At 36.2% G+C, this 24,048-nt stretch overlaps 1 protein-coding gene across 4 annotated transcripts; it reads right to left on the bottom strand.

Annotated features, from left to right (window-relative positions):
• Positions 1–13,266: 13,266 nt before the first annotated feature.
• Positions 13,267–15,830, bottom strand: LOC148771585 (bidirectional sugar transporter SWEET1a-like). 4 transcript variants are annotated; one of them, XM_088815435.1, is made up of 7 exons: positions 15,707–15,830; positions 14,862–14,933; positions 14,737–14,773; positions 14,414–14,509; positions 14,060–14,321; positions 13,723–13,842; positions 13,267–13,639 (listed from the first exon to the last, which is right to left on the bottom strand). In XM_088815435.1, the coding sequence occupies exons 2-7, from the start codon at positions 14,929–14,931 to the stop codon at positions 13,526–13,528; spliced, it is 699 nt and encodes a 232-aa protein (XP_088671561.1). In that variant the 5' UTR covers positions 14,932–14,933; positions 15,707–15,830; the 3' UTR covers positions 13,267–13,525. The 4 variants fall into 4 exon arrangements, with proteins under 4 accessions (XP_088671561.1, XP_088671562.1, XP_088671563.1 ...); XM_088815436.1 differs by lacking the exon at positions 15,707–15,830 and adding an exon at positions 15,607–15,653; XM_088815437.1 differs by lacking the exon at positions 15,707–15,830 and adding an exon at positions 15,493–15,649.
• Between the last annotated feature and the right edge of the window lie 8,218 nt (positions 15,831–24,048).

The following is a 24,048-nucleotide window of genomic DNA, read 5'->3' on the forward strand; positions in this document are numbered from 1 at the left end:
AAATACGCGAAACCCTAGTTTCGATTTGAGTTTCGTTTAAACCTATGTATATGTATTCATGTTTGTCTCGTATGATTTTATGTGATTATGTGTAATCGATTTAAATCATTGTGAGCATGTTATTTGGTTTAAACGCGAGCATGTTAATTGGTTTAAATTCGGTTAAATAATTAGCATGTATGTTGTTGTTTAATTTCGCTGGAAGCGCAAAGGTACGCAATTAATTGATTTAATTTGTCGGGCATGTACTTGTGTGTTTTAAAGTCGTTTAAATCACATTAAATTTTTGTTTTTCGCTGCGTATGCGTGCCCGAAACCCAACAGTGGTATCAGAGCTCGTTGCGTAATTAATTGCGTTGTATAATATGCTATGATTTTATGCATGTTCGATTTATTAAAGTAGTGATTGTTGTATTATGTAATTGGGAGTTTTCGTAGGTTTAAAATATTTTTGAAATATTGTTTAGAGTTTTTCCAGCTTTAAAATTGTTTAAAATTGGAAAATCGGATCTGAAATTATTTTTAAAACGTCGGTTTTTAATTGTTCGGATCGAACCGGTCGAACCGGCCGGTTCGATGGTTGTGTGCGATTTAGTTGACCGAATCTACGTGGATTCGGGTCGGTCAGACCGGTTCCCGGTCCGACTGACCCGGCCCACTGATTTGGGTCAGCTGGACAGGACAGAACCGGACCGCTTCGGTCAGACCGGTTGGGCCGAACCGGCTCACTGAAAATAAAAAAAAAAAAAAATATTTCAGATTTCTAAAATTAAACTTAAAACAAATTGATTTTAATTTTTGGAAAATTATTTTCAATTAATCCCAATTAGATAATTGGATCAACAATCATCTATTTTAGTAAATAGGTGTTAGATTAATTAAATTGATTTAAATTGTTAAATTGATTTCAACTAATAGAACACATATATAATATTGATTATAGTTCAACTTAATTAATAGTACCTCAACATTATTTGAATGATTTATGCTAGTTGAGGTTCTATAATTATTTTGAAAAACCCGATAATTAATTAATGTAATTAATTATATAGTTAGGTCGTATGTTCCTCTTAGGACAATATGCGTTTCCATATACCTTTAGAGAACATAGATGTAGGAATCACATAGACCAATCCAAAACCTTCTGATGAGATAAAACATTTTAATAAAATCCCTCATTCTTAATTTAATTAAGAATCATTTCAAGCTATAAAGAAAAACCCAATCTGTTGAGTTATTTCTTTCCTTCTGCCAACGGTTGGATTATGTGTAGCCCTTTACTATAGTGCAGTAAGCCGTGTTAGCGGGGAGTGCTATGGTAGAGTAAGCTGTAATTCAATTGACATAACGATGAAGGTAGCCATAGAAAAGGGTTATGTTGAATTAACGTGGTCGGCTAGATTAACTAGGGACTGCATTAGTTTGGCATAATCGAGTTCCATGAGCATCTTTGATTGGTAGGTTAGACTTGACACACGACGATTTTGATATTCGCGAGATTAACTTAGGTCATTATCAAGTGTGAGGAAAATTAATTTAGGGTCATATTGTGGATATGATTGATTGTGATCTACCTTTGGGCAAATATAATCGGGCTAGATTAACTACGGGTTATATTTGTCTATTGGACCTAAAGCCCATTAAGAAAAATCAGTTTTCTCGTTTGTCTACTAGAGGGAAGTGGAACTCGATAAAATTAGTGGGAGAACAATTAAATAACATAAGTCCAAACATTTAATTGTAACAATCATTTAACGCGAATCTCTAATAATCCTCTTCTCTAAATGTCTCAGATAATCATGTCTAAGAATCCCATAATGTCAATCCTCGACAATAAACTCAATGGCCCTAATTACCTAGATTGGTTGCGTAGTCTTAAGCTTGTGCTAACTGTTGAGGGGCGTCTCTATGTTTTGAACGAGAGGCTTCCCGCCACTATACCTGCCACAGCGACTGATGCTGAAAAGGAAACTTAAGAAGTTTGGAAGAAAGATGACACTCATGCTAGGTGCTATATGATAGCCGCCATGGAGCCCGCGCTTGCGAGGAAATATGAGTCTCACTTGCATGCTTTCGATATAAAGGCTCATCTCGATAGCATGTATAGTGAGAATATTAGGGCATCGAGATACGCTGCTACAAAGGAGTTGATCACGGCGAGATTGCGCGAAGGGACTTCGGTCCACGAGCACTGTCTCAAAATGATCACTCTCCTTGAAAAGCTAGTGAATCTTGATGTCACCCTCCCGGCCGAGCTCTCGTTGGATTTGATCCTGTTGTCTCTTCCTAGTTCCTATGAATCGTTCATAGTGAACTTCAACATGAACAAACTAGATCCTCCCTTGGATGAGTTAATGAACATGTTGGTCAGCTTCGAGTCCACCATTAAGAAAGAGAAGTCTGTTCTCATTGCTACTACTTCTGGAAAGAAGAGTTCTTTCCAAAAGAAGAGAAAGGAAAGAGTTCCCTTCCCAAACAGCAAGTTCGAAGTGGGTGAAGGTAGTGGGGGCCCCAAAGCAAAGGTTAGCAAACAAGTTGATGATGCTTGCCATCACTGTGGAAAGAAAGGACATTGGCGCCGCAACTGCAAGGCTTACCTGAAGCAGAAAGGTTCTGAAAAGGGTACGTATTTCATTGACGTAAATTTATCTGTCAACTCTTCTTCTTGGGTATTGGATACGGGCTGTGGCTCACATTTGTGCAATGATTTGCAGCTAATGACAAGAAGTCGAAGACTTAGAGCGGGTGAGACCTACCTAAGGATGGGGAATGGAGCAAGAGTTGCTGCTGAAGCGATTGGCACAATTTACTTAAATGTTTTGGATTCTAGTTTTCCTATTGTTTTGAACGATTGTTTATTTGTTCCGTCGCTCATTAGAAACCTTATTTCTATTCCTGTATTAGATATTGAAGGTTTTACTTTTGTTTTTGGAAATTCGATTTGCATTATACAAAAGAATGAGAATTTAATTTGCAAAGGACGACTATTAAACAACTTATATGAACTGAATCCAAATGAAATACCTATTAATGTTATATCAGCAAAACGTAAGGAGATAGATCAAAACCCCGCACAACTTTGGCACGCTAGATTAGGTCATGTCTCTTTAAGAAGGATGAACGATTTTGTCAGTGAAGGATTGTTCTCTTTGGAGGACGTGAAATCACTACAAACTTGTGAATCTTGCCTTAAAGGGAAAATGACCAAGTCACCCTACAAAGGGAAAATGGAACGAGCCGAGGGTCTTTTGGATTTGATCCATACAGACGTATGTGGTCCACTAAGTGTTAGTGCGAAGGGTGGATATAACTACTTCTCCACCTTTACCGACGATTATTCTAGGTATGGGTATGTGTACTTGATGAAGTACAAGTCTGAAACATTTGAAAGGTTCAAAGATTTTAGACATGAAGTAGAAAGCAACTCGGACGAAGTATTAAGAAGCTACGATCCGATCGTGGTGGAGAATACTTGAGCATCGAGTTCATTGACTATCTAAAAGAAAATGGGATACAGTCCCAATGGACTCCACCGGGAACTCCTCAACTTAATGGAGTATCCGAACGTCGGAATCGAACTTTATTAGATATGGTTCGATCAATGATGGGGTTCACAAACTTACCGGCATACTTGTGGGGTCATGCACTCCGTACTGCCGCGTATTTGCTGAATAGAGTTAACACCAAAGCAGTTAAATCCACACCTTATGAACTTTGGCATTCCCGGAAACCCAATTACAAACATATTAGGATATGGGGTTGTCCCGCTTATGTGAAGCGATTAGTGGGAGATAAGTTGGATAGTAAATCCGACTTGTGCTATTTTGTGGGGTATCCCGAAGACTCGATGGGATACGAGTTCTACTATGTCAAAGAAGCAAAGACGTTTGTTTCGAGAAATGCCACCTTTTTGGAAAGGGAGTTTCTATCCGATAGAAAGGGCAGCATGATAGAACTTGAAGTAGTTCAAGAACCACAAAGTGAAGTTCAAACGCAAGAACAAGTAATCGAACCAATACAACAAACCACTGATATACCTCCTGAACCTACGGTACGTAGATCCGAAAGAGTTCGGAAAATGCCGGATAGGTTATTCCTCCTCGAAAATGATGAAGATCATGTTGATCTTGGACGAGATCCAAGAACATACAATGAGGCCGTATCGGATGCGGACATGGGACATTGGCTAACTGCCATGAAATCCGAAATGGACTCCATGTACTCCAACAAGGTATGGACCTTGGTAGATCCACCCAAAGGAATTGTTCCTATAGGCTGCAAGTGGATCTATAAGAAGAAAATTGGAGTGGATGGAAAGGTGTCGACCTATAAAGCTAGATTGGTAGCAAAAGGATACACTCAAAGGAAAGGTGTTGACTATGAGGAAACCTTTTCGCCAGTCGCGATGCTGAAGTCCATTAGGATTTTGCTGGCCATAGCTGCGTGGTACGACTACGAGATATGGCAAATGGATGTGAAGACCGCCTTCCTTAATGGAGACATTGAGGAAGAAATTTACATGGAGCAGCCGGAAGGCTTCATATCTTCTGGAAGTGAGCAAAAGGTTTGCAAGCTCCAGCGATCCATTTATGGATTGAAGCAAGCATCCCGTAGTTGGAACATTAGATTCGACTCAACTATCAAAGAGTTTGATTTTGAGAAGAATCCGGAGGAACCTTGTGTATACAAGAAGGTTAGTGGGAGGGCAGTGATATTTTTAGTGCTTTACGTTGATGACATTCTACTCATTGGGAATGACGTAGGAATGCTGCAACAAACGAAAGCATGGTTGTCCACACGTTTCTCAATGAAGGATTTGGGAGAAGCATCTTACGTATTAGGAATACGCATCTATAGAGATAGAGCGAGAAAGATGCTTGGCTTATCCCAAAGCCTGTACATAGACACCGTTATGAAACGGTTTAGCATGGAAGAATCCAAGAAGGGATTCTTGCCAATGTCCCATGGGGTTCGTCTCTCGAAATCTATGTGTCCCCAAACACCTAGTGAAATCGAGGAGATGAAAAGGACGCCCTATGCTTCTGCCATAGGAAGCATAATGTATGGCATGCTATGTACGAGACCCGATATTGCGTATGCTGTGAGTGTCACAAGCAGATATCAGTCTAACCCCGGCCCGGCTCACTGGAAAGCCGTGAAAGATATCCTCAAGTACTTGCGAAGGACTAAGGATATATTTTTGGTCTATGGGGGTGCCGAGTTGAAATTAGAGGGTTTCACTGACTCTAGTTTTCAATCGGACGTGGACGACTCAAAGTCGAATTCTGGATTTATATTCACGCTGAATGGTGGTGCCGTGTGTTGAAAGAGTTCCAAGCAAAGCACGACGGCCGATTCCACTACCGAAGCGGAATACATTGCAGCGTCTGAAGCTGCAAAAGAAGGGACTTGGATAAGGAAGTTCATCCAAGAGTTGGGTGTCATTCCTGATGCTAGTGATCCAGTACCGTTGTACTGTGATAACACCGGAGCCGTGGCACAAGCTAAGGAGCCACGATCTCATCAGAAGTCGAAGCATATTCTGAGGAAGTATCACGTGATCCGAGAGATCATTGATAGAGGTGAAGTCAAGGTTGAACGAGTCACCTCGGAAGAGAACGTTGCAGACCCCTTCACGAAGCCTTTACCGAGATCGGTCCATGAGAAACATCGAGAGTCGATGGGATTACGATTTATGGGTAGTTGGCTTTAGGTCAAGTGGGAGATTGTTAGAGTAGGTGACCAACAAGCCAACCTGTGGCTGTGGTCTTTCGTATTTATTATTGTAATAAACGAACCTTTATTCGTATTAATGATAAAACACATTGGCATTCTATATCTTTGTCCCTTTGTCACAAGCATAGATGTAGTCCTTACAGTTATTACAAGTACTAGTAATTGATCGTTAGGATCGTGAGATATTTACTGAAGTATTATAACTGTTAAACGTGTTCCTAGTCGAAGGGTTACGCCACTAATGAGGATATCGGCCTTTCCCATTAAGACTAGCACTTAGTGTATGTGTACTGCATCTCATCAGTAAACGGTATTGTGATATCGGCATGCATAAGTGGGTGCTCGTAAGTTGACGAGTTCACTGAACTCCCTCACCCTAGAAATCTCTAAGTGGTTCCCAATAATCGAGTAGAGATATCTATGGTATAGTTGTACACCATTAGTCCTTATGACCTAGACATCACCGTGACTTCACTAGAGGACCAGCTGTATCGTGACCTGTCCCTGAGTTCCACCGAGGACCATCCCAAGGGCCAGTGTTCGTGCAGTCCGAAATCTAGTGGGAGGTCTGTGCATTGTAGTCGGGGATTCGATCGCTAGAATAGTCTTGGATGTCCTGTGTGTTCTGAAAGTTTGTAATCATTCTAAGTCTCTGGCCAGAGCTGACTAGGTGATGATTAGAGAATTCGATTCTCTAAGTCATGCACGTAAGGATTACAACACTTGGAACGATCGCACCGTCATCGAACATATAAAGAGGTCTCGATGAACCAATGCCTCTAGTTCGATCGGGACATATGAATCGAAGGGACCGTACTGTACGTTAACTATATCTGAAGGTTCTTGCAGGCACTTCATTTGTATCTAGGGAATCATGACGCGTAGTTGCTAGACGCCAATCTTGATTCGTTGGGTGATTAAGATGAAACGAGCTTCATCTTAATCGTAACTCTAAGGGACGAGTTTTGACCGCAAAGAGTTGTGGGCCCACGGCTAGCTTACACCTGAACCATCGAGGGTCACACTGCTCGTGCACATGAGATCTTTGAATAAACGGTCAGAGATAAAGTAGTTTATCTTTGCATGATTGGAAGTCAATATGATTGAGTCCAACATTCGTAATTTGGAATTATGAATGAGAATAAGAAAAGGAAAAGAATAGGCGAACGTGTTAGTGAACTTTCTAAATCGGGAAGTTTCCAAATTTAGAAAGTGCACTGAACTAGGGTTTCCACTTTTGGAAAGTTGGAAAATGAAAGATGGCACTCGTAATGACGAGGGAATTAAAATGATTCCGAAAATGTAATCGTTGCAATTTTTCGGTCATTGAATTAAGAGAGACGAGCAAGAGAAAGTACTAACGGACTTAAGCTGTTAGGCCCGGTCCAACTTAAGCCCGCTAGGGTTTTATGCAAGGGACTATAAATACATGATTTATAGGCCTTGCACAAACACCAAAAACCCTAACCCTAAGCGGCCGTCCCCATCTCTCTCTCGGCCTCTCTTTCCGCGGCCACCACCGCGCCACCGCCGTCGCCTCTCCGTCGCCGGAATCGGCCATCTATTGGCCGTTCCCTTCACGGTATTCTTTCCTCTTTTCGTTTCTTCCGTTTAATTCTAACTACTTCGTGTCTAGTGCCACGATTTAGTAGATCAAAGTGTACGAGGTGAAATCCGAGAGGAGGAAGACTGTAGATCGAAGAATCGAGGAGCAACGCACGAGCTGAAGCCGCACGCTGCCCCACGCGCCGCCCCGGAAGTCCGCGCGTGAAACTCACGCGCCGCCGTGAGCTGTCTCACCGCCGCTGCTGCTGCACCGTTGCTGCCCCGATTGTACGGATTGGTTTCCGTAGCAATCTCGACGTGCTAAACGATCCTACCTCACGCTTCAAGAGGTAAATACGCGAAACCCTAGTTTCGATTTGAGTTTCGTTTAAACCTATGTATATGTATTCATGTTTGTCTCGTATGATTTTATGTGATTATGTGTAATCGGTTTAAATCATTGTGAGCATGTTATTTGGTTTAAACGCGAGCATGTTAATTGGTTTAAATTCGGTTAAATAATTAGCATGTATGTTGTTGTTTAATTTCGCTGGAAGCGCAAAGGTACGCAATTAATTGATTTAATTTGTCGGGCATGTACTTGTGTGTTTTAAAGTCGTTTAAATCACATTAAATTTTTGTTTTCCGCTGCGTATGCGTGCCTGAAACCCAACACGCCCATCTTGGGCGTTCAGCCTAAAATTACCGAAAAAAAAAGCCCCTACAATTCGATTTGTAGGGGCTTTAAACATGAAATTGGTTGCGTAAACGACATGGGCAATGCATATTTTACATAAATTAGTCGAAATTACCTCAAAAAATCGAAGCCCAATGGTTCTTCGAGCTTGAATTCGAGATTTCGAATTTTTTTTTTTGTTGCTATTTGCGGTTTTTTGGGTTTTGTAGTTTTAGAGAGAGAGAGAGTTTTTTTTATGAACCGCGAATAGCAAAAACGTAACCGCGAATAGCATTTCACATGTTGTGATGGCTAAAAAAGACCCCATGCTAGAACAATTAGCAATTAATCCCCTATGTTGCATTTTATTTAGTTCACTGCCCCTAGTGGAAATAAATATGTTGACTAAAAGGAAGTGACTATACTAATCTTCAACTAATAACATAAAATTAGAATTAATATATAATAAAGGCCAAATTGCAATTTTACTAAACCTCTTAAACTTAAATTAGGGGACTGAATTGTAAATTTCCCAAACGTAAAATTGAATTGGATTTAAATATAATTAATCCAAAACTTTGGATCAAATTGCAATTTTTAAATTTTTTTAAATAAAGGAATAAAAACACATTTTTTATGGGAAAAACGGAAAAAGAAAAGAAAAGAGAGAAAATTACGTCTTCCCCAAAATTCTTCTTTCTCAATTGAAATTGCCATGACCACCGGCAATTACCTCGTCAAGCCGCTGCTCCAAACAGAGAGAAAGAACATGTCTTCCCCAAAATTCTTTTTTCCCATTGAAATCACCACCACCACCAAACTCTCGACACCACCTCTAACAATCATATTTTCACACCGTCGCCGCCGCTCCTTCATTCCACCACCCGTCTCTTCCGCTCTTCTCGCCCCTACACCGCCAACTTCTTCTTGCCAGTTCCACACCAGCCGATTCTTCTCTTGTAAATTCTAGAATCTTAGCAAGCCTAGCAAAATTACTAAACTCCAGCCAAAGCTCTAATCGCCACCACCGCCAAAGCCCTAATCGCCGCCATCGTCGGAGAAGACGATAAAAAGTAGAAAACAAAAATTAATTAGAAAATTAAAAAGAAAGGAGAAATGGGAATAGTGGAAGGGCAAGTTTGGTATTAGAAAGAATGTGGAAAGAGTGTTGATTTAACTTAAGGGTTTCTATGAATAAGTGTGATCAACCATCTTTATATCTATTTCACCAATAAGTCCATCCCTTTAATATATATTATAAATAAAAGAAAAATTAATCTATATGACAAAATTACCTTCAACCCTTTAAATCCAATTCTTAATTGTAACCCAATTTAACTTCAATTTAATCAATTTTGGCTTTTTCTTGTTTTAAACTTTTTATTCTGAACTCTTTTTTTTACTGCCGGTTTTCGGCATTAACTTATTAATTTATTATTATTTTTATTTTTATTTTATTTTTTGTTTTTTTTTTCCGCCGCCGGTTTCCGACGTTGACTTTTTTAAAAACAATTCTCTAATTTTTTTTTTACGTCTGCCGTTGAACGTTGACCGTAATTATACTGTCATTAACATTAATTATACTGTCGCTGACAGTAATTGTACTGTCGTTGACTACTTATGTAAGTGTATTGTCGTTAACAGTACATTTACGTAATTGTACTGGCAATGACAGTACAATTATTATCAACTATAACAATATTATTATTTTGTTGGCTTTTTTGTTTTTTTTTTTTTTAGTTTTTTTGATTTATTGACAAGTCAACGAAATTATATTATTATCATTGAAGGTAAAATTATTGTAAAACAATAATATTACTGTCAACCACATCAATATTTTTTTTTTTTTTTGCCTTTTTGTTTTGTTTCATTTGTTGACAGAATAACGTAATAATATTACTATAAACACAATAATATTATTGTGGTTGACAGTAATATTATTGTCATAACATTTATATTATTGTCAACCATATTAATATTAATTTTATTGGCTTTTTATTATGTTTGCCTTTGTTAAACGATAAACATATTAATATTACTATATTGCACAATAATAGTAATTTTTGTTGTGTTAATATTACTGTGCTATAGAGTAGTATAACTATATTAATGTGTTAAACTGTACAATAGCTAATATATTACTGTGTTAAACAGTAATATAGTTAATATTACTGTGTTAAACGTTAATATAGTTAATATGACGGTCAACCACAACAATATTACTGTTTAAACGTGCAAACAGATGTTGAAGAAAAAAAATTAAAAAAGAAAAAAAAGTCAACGACACCGGAGATCGGCGTTGACTGGTCAGCGGCACCAGAAAGAAGAAAAAAAAATCGAAAAAGTCAACGCCAGAGACCAGTGGAAAAAGCAAAAGAAAAAAAAAGTCAACGTCGGAGACCAGCAGTCAACGACGGCGACAGGTGAAACTACTCAAAATTGAGTTTTGGATAAAATTGAATAATTTGTGAAATTTGAGGTGAAATTGAGGTTAAATTGAATTAAATAATGAAATTCGAGCATATTAAAATGTGAAGGGTATTTTAGTTTTTTACACACCTCTTGATAGTGTCTGGACTTTTTGTAAAAGAGTTTTTTGTCTGGACCCCTTTATGAATAAGTATCACATGATGGACTTATTTGTAATGTGACCTTAATTATGAATAAGACCCTGTCCAACAATCTTTATTATTCTAGGTTCAGGGGTTATATCTCTTCCGTCAATAAGCATTCATTTATTAATAAATAAGGGGCTATTTGACAAAACCTCCTCATTGAATTTTTAACTTCATGATAAATCCATTTTTATTAATTGATATTTTTAATAAATCCAACTGACTCGAATTATCCAAAATACCCTCATTTAATATTAATGAAAGTTACCATATGATATTATCATAGAAAATTAATTAGTTTTTATAAATATGCAAATCCCTTTAATATATCCTCGTGTCACGCTATTTCAGTTTCTATTTTTTCTTTTCTTTTGTATTTTTTTAAAGGATTTTCTTTATTTTAATTTTAAACCAAAAAAAAATATTTTTTAATTTAGTTTTATTTTCAGTGTTTTCTTTTAAATTATTTTTTTCTTACTTATATTTTTCATGTTTTTCATTTTGATTTTTTAAATTGCATTTTCTTGTTTTAATGGTTTTTTTTCTTCTTAATTTTAATTTTTTTAAATGGTATTTTTGATTTTTTTTCCAGTTTTTTTGATTAAATGTTTTGTTTAATTATTTTTTTATTAATTTTATTTTATTTCGATTATTTTTTTTTTTTTCTAATATTTGAAAAAAAAAATCAACAGGTTTATCAAAGTGGAATACACTATATACACTTATCAAAATCTGCTATAAATTTGTTGAAAACCACCAAAAATTTATCGAAACCCACTACAAACTAGACGAAATCCACTATAAATTTGTTGAAAACCACTATAAATTTATCGAAACCCACTACGAACATGTCGAAATCCAATATAAACTTATCGAAATCCACTATAAATTTGTTGAAATCCACTACAAATTTATCGAAATCCACTATAAATTTATCAAAATTCACTACAAATTAGTCGAAATCCGTGTATATTGGATTCCACTTTGATAAACATGCATGATTTTTTTTATATATTAAAAAATAAAATAATTTTTAATCGAAATATAGAAGGAATTAACAAAAAATAATTAAACAAATCATTTTTTATGCAAAAAACTGGAAAAACAAATTAAGAAAATCGAAATTAAGAAAAAAAAAACCATTAAAAACAAAAAATAAACATAAGACCATTTTTGTTAAATCAAGATGAAAAATATAAATAAGTTAAAAATAATTTAAAATAAAAATTGAAAATAAAAATAAATAAATAATTAAAAAATTAAAAAATAATCAATTTATCGAAATAATGAAAACCATTAAAAAATCAAAAAGAAAAAGGAAAAACAGAAATTGACTTAGAGACATGGAAAAATGGGGATTTGCATATGTAAAAAAAAAAATAATTGATTTTCCATAATAATGATATAATGGTATAATAGTGAAACTTAATTATTTTTTATTAATTAAAAATATTTTGGACTTATCTTAAAAATATGATTTTGTTTTTCCTATAAATAAAGGAGAAATTCAATTTTGACTTTTTCCTTTTTTTAAACTATTTTTTACTGCCGTTTTTTCGGCGTTGATTTTTTTTTTTATGTCTGTTTTTCCCGCCGCTGTTTTCAGCGTTGATTTTTTATTTATTTATTTATTTTTATTTAATTTTCCGCCGCCAGTCTACGGCGGTGACTTTTTAAATTATTTTTTTCCCCTAAAAAAATATCATTTTTTTACGTTCGCCGCTAAACAATGACCGTAATTGTACTGTTATTAACAGTAATTATACAATCGATGTTGACAGTACAATTACTGTCAACCACAACAATATTATTGTTTTTTTGGCTTTCTTTGATTTTGTTATATTTGTTGACGTTGACGGTAAAATTACTGTAAACACAATAATATTAATATCAACCACATCAATATTATTTTTTTTGGAATTGTTATTTTGTTTGACTTGTTGACCGATTAACGTAATAATATTATTGTCTACTATTGTTTATTATAAACACAATAATATTATTGTGGATGACATCAATATTACTGTTAACCACATCAATATTAATTCTTCTTGTTTTTTATTATATTTGTCTTTATTGAACGGTCAACATATTAATATTACACTATTACACGATAATAGTGATTTTTGTTGTGTTAATATTGTTGTGCTAGAGAATAATATAGTAATATTACTTTGTTAAACAGTAATATAGTTAATATTAATGTGCTAAACAATAATACTATTTTTTTTATTACGGTCAACCACAGTAATATTACTGTTTAAACAGGCAAATAGATGTTGAAGAAAAAAAATCAAAAAAAAAGGCGTCGGAGACCGGCGTTGACTGCCGGTTAGTAACGGCAGAAAGAAGAAGAAAAAAATCAAAGAAGTCAACGTCAGAGACCAGTGTTGACCAATGGTCAACGCCGAAAACCGACGGAAGAATTTGGAGAAAAAAGAAAGAGTCAATCCCGGAGAGCGGCTGTCAAAATTGCTCAAAATTGAGTTTTGAGCCAAAATTGAATAATTTGTGAAATTTAGGATTAAGTTAAAGTTCAATTGAATTAAATGACGAAATTGGAGCATATTATACTATGTCGTCTAGACTCGTTTCAAAATTATGCTAATTAGTTGGTATCTTTCTTGTTAAATTATTTTGATTTTGATGGAAATAGGCAAGATGCAACAAGTAAATGAGTTTAGGAAAAAGTCGTGGAAAAGTATTTTGTTTGCATAGCAAAGAAAAAACGACATAGTTGAGGGGGCAAAATGTTTTTTTACCCTAAATACTACCATAAGCATAATAACCAAAAAAAAAAAAAAATCTTATATCTTCATAAAGTAAAATTACAAGTACTAGAGTGAAGCGGTTATGGTACACCAGTTTTTGAGACCCATAAAACATACATAAATAAACAAATAACTATGGGCACTATTTTTGAAGCCAAATAGCTTTTGCAAGTTCCCTTCAATCATGCAATCTTGGTTTTATTTTCTCCTCCTTTCTTCACAATTTTGCCTTTGTTATTTGGATACATGAGGTATATTTGTGCTGCTCCCACTCCACAGCCAACTCCATTTAATAGCTGGAGAATGAACATATTTAGTTGACGGACATTTAAGAAACAAATCTGAAAATCAAACGAGTTGCAATATTTATTATACTTACAACAATAAAAAAGTCTTGTCTAAGTAAGCCAAAGACAAACCAGAATGCCCCGTTCAACAACATCAAGATCGACGTGTAGAATGACATGAATTCCACCTCTTTTCTTTGGATCACCAAAAACTAGAGTTTTTTCCGTCAAAAAATCACCAACTAATTAAGAAATGTCACTCAATAAAAATAATTGCAAATACCATTAATTGGATGGCAAAATACAGCATTTTCTATATCATGCAAATACAGTACGTCATTTTATAAATTTTCTTCAGTATTAACAATAAACAAAACATACATGCCGCAGTCAAAATAATAAAAAGATTTATGAAGAAGAGATACTTACTAGTGATGTGATATAAAGAGCAATGGAGAATGCAGTGGCTACCAATCCATTGAAAAGCAGCCCCAGATGCTCATGCATTGATAAGGGAACAAAAATAAATGTGACTAAAACCACAAATACAACAAGGAGTGCTCCCACACGCGTATATGCAATCAAGTTAATTGGTGAAAGAAACATAAAAATCATCACATAATGAAAAACAATGAGAGCATCTAATGCATTCGCAATGACTGCAAGCCAATTTGATGACCATGCTGTATACCTATCAAGAAAGGAAAATCAACAAATTAGATTATTCTATGAATGAGACTATTGTTGGCAGTTTCAATTATAGAAGAAACCAAACACACGTACCCCATATAAAACACGCAGTTCAGATATGCAAGAAAATACGGGGTTACTGATAACTTTTCCGATGATCTTTCCTCCGCAATCCTTATGACAATTTTCCTATTAAGAAAATTTGCGCACAACAAACATTAGGTATAAATAGTGTCTCACCAACTATGTAACATATCATGATATTTTTCCAAGAAAGTTGAAACACAAATGAAGAAAAACTAAAATATTAGTCCCCTAAACAGCATAGTAAAACAATAGACCCATATCTTTAATAACACAAGATAAAAGAAACCTGTCAAACTGCAATTTCAAATTGATTAAGTCGTGAAACTTACATCGGTGTCAAGTAAAGAAATACCCCCGAAACTATTCCTGTTTCAAGAAAAAGAAAACAAGAATTGAAACACAACCGTAGAGAAAAAAAATATGTAAATGGAATAGTAAAAAAGAAAAAACCCACCAGCAATGCCGACCGCAGTTTGCACTTTATTCTCCATATCTATGATAGTTAAAACGATACCATTCTCCATATCTATAATAGTTAAATTGAATTTAACAACGGGATGTAAAAGTTTAACAAGTTTATATAGACAAAGTTGTTAACAACAGCAATGCCATCCGATCTTCTAATGGAAACTTTATAAAAAAAAAAGGAATTGTAAATGAAATTGCATAAAGTAACAATAATCAACACAATTTATTTTTCTTTTTTATTAATAACAAAAAAGATGAAAAATCATTTAAATAAGACAAACATTTAAACTGATTAACTGAATGCCTATCTTTTTTTTGTAGAACATAGATAAAACACAAGTTATATGCACAATAACACAAAGTGATACCGAAGCGCAACGAAACATGAGTACACCTCTTCTGAATTATAGTACAGGTGGGAATTCGCAAATTTCTTGAATCAACATTGATCAATGTTTCTTGAAGATAAAACTGGAAACAATTGGGAAAAAAAAAAGCAAAAAACGAAACTAAAAGGGACGAAATCTTTCACCTAATGCTGAAATCAAACTTTATATCAACAACTCATATATAGAATTGAGTGGGGAATTGGAAAAAAATTGTTAAAGCACAATTACATTATTCCCTTCTTCCAAAGAACTGGCTAATTGACTTATTAAAATCCCTTCAAATCGAAAATTAGAGAGCTCTTAATTCAATTTTACTGCAAAATTAGTGGTTTGAGCACCTACGATTTCTGGCGATAATTGTTAGCGAAATAGACAAAACTCATTTAGACAGAGAAATAGAAATCGAGAGAAGTTAACCGAGGTCGTGCGAAAAATTAATTACCTCAAAATTGATTGGCGATTCTGATGCTTGACGGTGAGTCGTATTTTTTCTTTTCCTTTTTTATACGCCAATATAGAATCGTCCGCCGCTAGACTTCTAATCATCTAATGTACTTTGTATTGTACTCCCTCTGTTCCACAATAACCGTCTCTTTTTTTAAATATTTTTGTTCCATAATTATCTGTCACTTTAGATTTCTAATACTGCATTAAATGCATTTTTTCCTGTTTTAACCTTATTCATTCAACTATAAGTATTAACTCTCTCTTATCACATCATTAAATAATCAAGGTTATTTTAGTCTTTCTAATATATTTTACCTAAAATCAAGACACATTTGTTGAGCTTCTTAATCCTTGTGCAAAGCCAAAAACGACACTTAATGGGGAACGGATGGAGTAATAGATATTCAAGTACTTTATTAGCCCCACGTGTAATTTCTGCCCAGCGCATTTAGCATTCTGTCAGGACATACATTTATAATTTTTACTATTTAGTTAATACAAATAGGGTTCTTACAAATAAGTCCATCGATGGGTACTTATTCATAAAGAGATCCAGACAAAAAACTTATTTACCAATAAGTCCACATATGGTCCAGATTTTTGTAAAAGACTAAAATAGCCCTCATACTTTATTATGCTCCAATTTCATCCTTAACTTAATTTAACCTCAATTTGACCCCAAATTTCACAAATTATTCAATTTTGACCCAAAACCTTTTTTTTCAAACATTTTTTGCCACCGGATTTCGGGGTTGACCGGCGGTTTTGATTTTTTTTTTTCTTCCGGATTTTTTTCGCCGGATTTTTTTTTTTCTGGGAGGTGGTTGATGTCCAACCTTTGAGGCATGTCTAATCCTTGTGGTAGAGTGGTGATACCCAACTCTTGGGATGAGATGTCTAACCCTTAGGGTAGAAATGTATGGGGGAATACCAACCTTGAGATGAGATGTCAAACCATTGGGCATTGTCTCGCGATGGATGAAGCTCGCTGATCACGTGCGCAGATTGAGATAATAATTAAGTAGTTGTTTAGCAATAACACCAAGTGTAAGGGAAATAACTTGTTTTATTCATTGCTTGAAAATGTGAAGGTTACAAGCCTACTTGAGGCGAATGTAACTAAACAAGTAGGGAGCGAATCGCTCGAAATAACTAAACTTGTACTAAGTAGATGTTGTAGATGTTTCGTCCAATTGATGTCGAGAGGTGAGGGGATGCATCATCCTTAAGGTAGGATAGCCCCCCCAGTTTAGGATGATGCGATCACTAATAATGTTATCGACTCGAGAGACTCTAAGTGTCATTGACCTCATTGGAAGTCTAGGGATGTAGAAGGAGATTCTCAATGAGATGTCAACGATTGTCGTCGGCCATCTCGTTGCAGGGTGTTGAAGTGATCTTCATCTCTTTTCCTCTTGGGATGAGGGAGGGCTGAAGCCTCTTCGATGCGCACGTGTTTCTCAGCGCGACTTAGTAGTTCTTCTAGAGTGGTTGCAGGTCTTCCTGCAATAGATTCCTTGAATCTACCTTCCTTCAAGTTTTTTGAATGATTTCAGCGAGCATGCTTCCTCCCACGTTAGGAACTTTGTGAGCTGCCTCTACAAATCGTTGAATGTAGTTGTGGAGGGTCTCGCCCTCTCTATGGGTGATAGTGAAGAGGTACGCGGGAGTCTTAGCGTACTCTTTGTTGATAGCGAAATGGTGGGTGAAGCGATCCGTTAGTTGGGATAGAGCTTCAATTGACCCAGTGGGCAAGGAGTTGAACCAGCTCAATGCTCGTTCGGAGAGCGTTGTGCGAAACATCTTGCACATCGCCGCATCAGTTGGGCCATATAGATCTGCAATGGCGTAGAACATTTCAAGGTGCTCATGAGGGTCACTAGTTCCATCGAACTGGGGTAGACTCGAGACCTTTACCCGTTGGGGTAGTATCTCATTGATTATTGCGACAGTAAATGGATTGCGCCTTATTGGATGTATTGCCCTACCACCAATAAGATTACCTATGTGGGGGAGGTGATTTGAGCGAGATACCCGACTGTCAGTTTCATCATCTCCAGCATTGTGTGGAGGTACTCGTTGGCGAGAGGCGTTGCCTCTTGAAGGTGAACGTGAGACTTGTCGCCCAGTTCGTGCATTAAGGCGATGAGTAGATTGTTGCATTCGAGACATAGGGTCTGAGGTGGATGTGTTATCCGGTGGCGGTGGAGGTCGTTGTGCCACGGGTGGAGATGCAAGGGGAGCGTTGACTCCCGTTGTGGCGATGTATTGTGCTACTGCTTCAGTGGCAGCTCGAGCTGAAACTTCCGCAATCATGTGTTGGAGGGCCTCTTCGGTTATTTGAACCGTTCGGGGAGCGGGGAGTGGTAGATCCTGCGGAGGATTTATCTGGACCTCATGAGGTGGATCTTGATTACGAGGAGGAAGTGGAAAGACAGAGCCTCCACGAGGTGGAAGGTTGTTAGCATTGGCACGTTCTCTCCGAGTAGATAACTCAGGGACATCATGCTCGCTACGTGATCTTGTATGCTTTCCCACAGACGGCGCCATTATGATGATGCTAAAAATAGATCACCTTAAGTAGTTGAGATCGAGGGAGTTGGGAGAGCAAAGTGGATCACTGCTCACGTGCTAGATGGCCCTGAGATACCTGTGAACAAAGAACACGTGAACTAGGCCGTGAGTTGATCCGGCGGAAACCCCTCCGACGCTCAAGTCAGACGTGAGGATTGTGGAAATAGTTGAGAGAATACAAATTATAGTATTACTCCGATAATAGTACGTACCTTAAGGAATGAGTTCAAACCTTTATTTATAGCTTAGTTGAGATTGTCGGGCCCAAACCTTACTTGAAGGTGATTGGGCCTCGGTGATAGTTGTCTTAAATATTGGGTTCGTGACCCATTAAATAAAGAAATTGTAGGCCCATTGGGTTGGCCCAATTAGGCATATCATATAGGTACATATGAAAAAAAAGTCTTGTAAATAAATCCATCTCTATGTTTTCTTTCTAAAATACCTTTCATAATATAATTTTCATCAATTCTATTTATTATACTCCAACTTCATTAATATTGCACATTGACCCAAATTTGAACAAATATATCACACTAACTCCCATTTTCATATTTTTTTTCAGAAAATAATTGTTTTTTCTGAATAAAAAAATTTCCGGCCAGATTCCGGCGTTGATCGCGCAGTTCTCTGGCGTTGAATTCTTTTTTTTTGAAACATTTTTTGCTCTCTAAATTATTATGTTAACAACAAAATTATTGTCTCAGGTAGTAATAATTTAGAGAGAAAAAAAAAGTTAAAAAAAAAAAAAGAATATTATGAATGTTACTTTCCCGAACACCAATATTACTGTCCCAAACAATAATATTGCTATCCCGAACACTAATATTATTGCCCCGGACAGTAATATTATGAATGTTACTTTCCCGAACAACAATATTACTAATATTATTGTCTGAAACAATAATATTATTGCATGAGATGAGACAGTAATATTACAGCCGGAGATATTAATACTATGGTCGAAGACAGCAAAATTGCAGGCCAAGACGTTAAAATAAATTAATACGGTAAAATTACTGCCTCAAACAGTTAAATTATTGTCCATGTCAGTATTATTACTGTTGAAGACAGTAATATAGAAGGCCAAGACAGTAATATTAATTAAAATAATTTTTTTAAGAATAACAAGTTTTCCGAAAGAAAAAAAAGTCACGCCGGAGACCGGCGGTTGACCTGCAGGAAAAAAAAATCAGAAAAAGAATCAAAAAAAAAGTTAACGCCAAAGACCGGCGGTGGGGGTCAAAATTGGAATAAGGGTCAAAATTAGTTAATCGGGTCAAATTGGGGTGTAAATAATGAAATTGGAATTGATTTAGGGTTTCAAGGAGTTGGGGGTAATTTTGGTATATATAAAAGGATTTTTCTTGTGAGAAAATTTGACAAAAACCCCTCATTACACAAGGGTCATTATAGGCCCAATTTTATTTTTTATTATCTAAGATAAATCCAAAACAACTTTTATTAATTAAAAACTGTTGTAAAATGGCCTATTTATCTAGCTCTTTGGTTTGTGTTTGTGGAAATACATAAGAATGTAAATAACAAGACAAAGAGAGAAAGAGAGAATGCAAAGAACAACAATCCGTAGAGAGAAAATTGTGGGATACGTGGGGAGGGAGTGTTTCTCATTTATATAGGTGGTAACCACCAGGAAGTTATAAATGAGTTACATGTGGAAGTTACGTAGAAGTTACATCGCCACTAACACCATATATAGATATGGGAAGTTAATAAACTAGTGGAAAGTTGAAAACCATCAAGTGGTTATGTTAGGAAACCCCACATTCCATACTATTTACAACACTCCCCCTTGGGTTCCTATCAAACCACTATTGTGCTTTTTGTGTTGCCTCGTTAAAACCTTCCGAGTTATAAAACCCATTGGGAAAAAACAATATCGGTTAGGGAAAAGAGTACAACGCACAATCTTTTCAATAACCAAAATGTTGCCTCATTAAAACCTTGTCGAGTAACTAAAACCCTGTGGGAAAAATAAACCTCGCACGAAGGAAAAAGAGTACAACAGGGCACTCAGGTATCTTCTGGATACTGAGTACCTACAGGGTACTCCCCCTCAAATTAACTCCCCCTGATGTCTACAAGGGAGCGAGCTTGTATAATCTACGCAAGTCAGCATCCTTAACATACTTTTCCAAAGTGACTTTAGGCGAAAACTTAGTAAATAAGTCAGCGTAGTTATCATGTTTCATGATCTACTGAATCATTATTGTTTGAGCTCTTATTATTGTTGATTGAAGAAAACCTCATAACTATGTTCTTGGAGTTGTCACATTTAATGAAGCTCGTCTTAATTTGCTCAATGCAGTTAAATACAATCTCTTAGGATCTTTTGTGGTAGCCAATTCACAAAACTCTCGAACATGCCTAATCATGGCTTCAGGCCATGTGCATTCACTCACTATCTCGTGAAGCAAACATCACGCATGATTTGACCTAGTGACAACTAAGGTACATTTCATAGAACCCCAAGACATAGTTGTTTTCCCAATACTAAACCATAGATTGGGAATGATCTTTGTGTGGATATGAATTCTAGTTAATGCCAATATAAATCACAAGTTTTCGCATCATTCATTGATGTATAGGGCATGTCGGTAAGGTGAGATAAGTCTACCTAATAAATTTACCGAAAACGCTAAATTATATCGAGTACATGGAGTTAAGCATAATAATGCATATATTACATTCACATATGGCACTTTTGGTGCTAACACTTCCTCGTCCTCCTCCATGGGACAAAATGAATCATTGGACCTATTCCACTGTCAAACTCCCATAGGTGTTACTCGATAATTTCTCTTTATCCATAACATCTTCTGGGTGTAATTCGATTGATGGACAAAAATATAATTGACATGATAAATTTTAAGTGGGTAGAGACAACAAATTAGTCTCATTTAGATCTTTGATCTTGAACTCAAATTTTCAACAATTGAGTTTTTTTTACTTGACTTCTAGTCTAAATCAAGTTTATGTCCTTACAATAAATTGTAGTAATAGGAACAATCAAAACCAATTATTGTTCACCTATTCTCTTCCGAGCAATTGTTCACTTAGGCAATTGTCCTATAGTCTTCTGGAATATTTCTAGTCATAATTAAAGTGAACGTCTCAGCCCAGCTGAGTTTATGTTCCGTGATTTGGAACTAATTGCTTCGAGAAATCGAAGTCCTTCTGGAACTTTCATATAAATACTTGTATCTAAATTCCCATTTGATACTTTGTGACCACGTATTTAATAACATTCATCATGAGAGAGTATACCTCTTTAAAATCAATCTCAGGTTGTTGAGGAAATCCTTGAATTATGAGATGATTCTTCGAGCTCCCAATCTCATTTGCCCATAAATCATTGTACTATGAGATGAGTCTTCTGGCTCCACATCTCGTTCGAGCTATGAGATGAGTCTTCTGGCTCCCAATCTCGTTTAAGCTATGAGATGAATCTTCTGGTTCCAATCTCATTTGATTGATTGAGTATGAGATGAGTCTCCTGGCTTCCAATCTCGTTTAAGCTATGAGATGAATCTTCTGGTTCCCAATCTCGTTTAAGCTATGAGATGAATCTTCTGGTTCCCAATCTCATTTGAGCTATGAGATGAGTCTCCTGGTTCCCAATCTCGTTTAAGCTATGAGATGAATCTTCTGGTTCCCAACTCATTTGAGCTATGAGATGAATCTTCTGGTTCCCAATCTCATTTCATTGATTGAGTATGAGATGATTCTCCTGGCTTCCAATCTCGTTTAAGCTATGAGATGAATCTTCTGGTTCCTAATCTCATTTGAGCTATGAGATGAATCTTCTGGTTCTCAATCTCATTTCATTCCTTTGTGAGTACTCACTTATATTCCGAATACGGGTGAAATTCAAGGAGTTGTAGGAACTACTGGTCTCTACACTCTTCATTTTATCAAGGAATCAAATTCAGCTCGTATTGTTTTTTTTTTCTCTCTCATTTTGGCCCATCATCCCTTTGTTTACACTTATTTGATCAAGGTTATATATCATCACCCAATAAAAAGTTCAGTAGCTACTGTGTAAGGAAATTTGTCATCGATGATTTTCCTATTCTCGGGAATGGATATTGATGTCGAGGCGTCCCCCGACTTCGTCTCCTAGACGAATCAATATTCTAGAATTGTTTTATGAGATGGATCAGGTGGGATCCCATTGGTACTTGTGCTAACCGGATTCGATGTTGGGCATTATTCTCTTCTGGAGATGAGAATCCTTTGATCCCATTGCTCTCCCCCTCTTCTAGGCAGGGAGGCAAGATTGGTTAGCAGGGATTGATGGCCGACCCATATTTTATCCTTATAGGACATCTGTCATTACTGGATTATTTGAGATCTCGTCACTTTTTCAAATCAGATAATGAGTATGGCATTATTCGTTCTACACGACTTCATATTGTTCTTTAGGGACATTAGTATGGACGTTCTTTGCAGATTTCTAAGTCGTCCCATACGATTTCACGCCGTTCTTCGGGAACGTTACTATGGATATTACTTGCAAATCTATATTGTCATCCCACACGACTTCACGTCGTACTTCAGGAACGTTAGTATGGATGATCTATTAATCTATATAGCAATCTCTGATGTAGAGGATCTTAATGAGACACGGTGGGGTCGTCCCACACGACTTCACGCCGTTCTCCAGGAACGTTAGTGTGGACGTTCTTTCCTCCCCCTAACGGCGGGAAGACAGTCTCATCAAAGTGACAGTCCGCAATTTGAGCGGGTAAGAGATCGCCTGTCTAAGGTTCTAAATTTAAGTTATAGATGGTGGTACATATTTCACCTATATCTTCTTAGATTAATTCCAATAAAGGAATTGAATCATTATATGTTTGTGTGTATGCCGACATATAATCAAATTACTTAATTTCGAGCAATCGACAACTTATGCTTCTGGCATACAAATTGTGGTTATACATAATCGTGTCGAAAATTCCTCTGATTTTCCCAATGTACTCTTCTGGCCGTACACGTTAGAGATGATGCATATATCAATTTCTTGTCTTCAATGGTTTCAATATAATAACCATTAGCTCAAATATCTTTAAAGTTTAACAACGTTCTACTGGAACGTGGAGAAAAAAATGAGCTACTTTAATGGGCAATATTGTGCCATTAGATAATATAATGTGGACATTACCATAACCATCTATCAAAACTACATGGGCCTCATTTAGTTATCAAAGAGGTCTTGCTACAAATAGACATGAAATTAATTAAGTACGACACATCTCTCAGGATAGTATGTGTTGTCGCACTATCTGCCAGACATTTATCCCCACATGTCATGTCTATAGAGTTATATAAATCTAATCATATATATTCAGTACTTCAGGTACTAAATAAATTCATCAAGCAAACACCACTGAATAACATAATAATTAACTTAGAGCATAAATATCTGGTCTAGAGTATAAACTAGACATAATCAAAATATGAATATGGTTCCTAACATGAGCATATGAAGTAAGATGATTGAAATTCAATAAACTAATAAACCCGAGTAATAAAATAAACATAATGCATGAAATCAACAGTTCAATCATATCCCAACATGGGTTATTTGGTCAGATGTGCCCAAGTATGGAAGTTGAGCGATGGACTATATATTGAAAAATTTTACCTCTACTAACTTAGTCTAGGCTGGTGCATTATTATTTGCATCTCCAGCCCCAACGTTCTTCGCACTTCAGGTGCGCGACCAATTCTTAGATCCAC

The sequence above is a fragment of the Erythranthe guttata genome, chromosome 3 (genome assembly GCF_056151865.1).
Source record: "Erythranthe guttata isolate IM_541 chromosome 3, IM_541, whole genome shotgun sequence".
NCBI classification, from domain to species: Eukaryota; Viridiplantae; Streptophyta; class Magnoliopsida; order Lamiales; family Phrymaceae; genus Erythranthe; species Erythranthe guttata.

What these genes read in the sequence shown, in the direction of transcription:
- LOC148771585 (XM_088815435.1), bottom strand. Translation starts at nt 14,931, where the DNA reads ATGGAGAATGGTATCGTTTTAACTATCATAGATATGGAGAATAAAGTG. An exon ending in AACTGCGTGTTTTATATGGG is followed by an intron (nt 14,322 to 14,413) that starts GTACGTGTGTTT and finishes CTTTCTTGATAG; the next exon opens with GTATACAGCATGGTCATCAA. An exon ending in GACAAGACTTTTTTATTGTT is followed by an intron (nt 13,640 to 13,722) that starts GTAAGTATAATA and finishes TTCATTCTCCAG; the next exon opens with CTATTAAATGGAGTTGGCTG.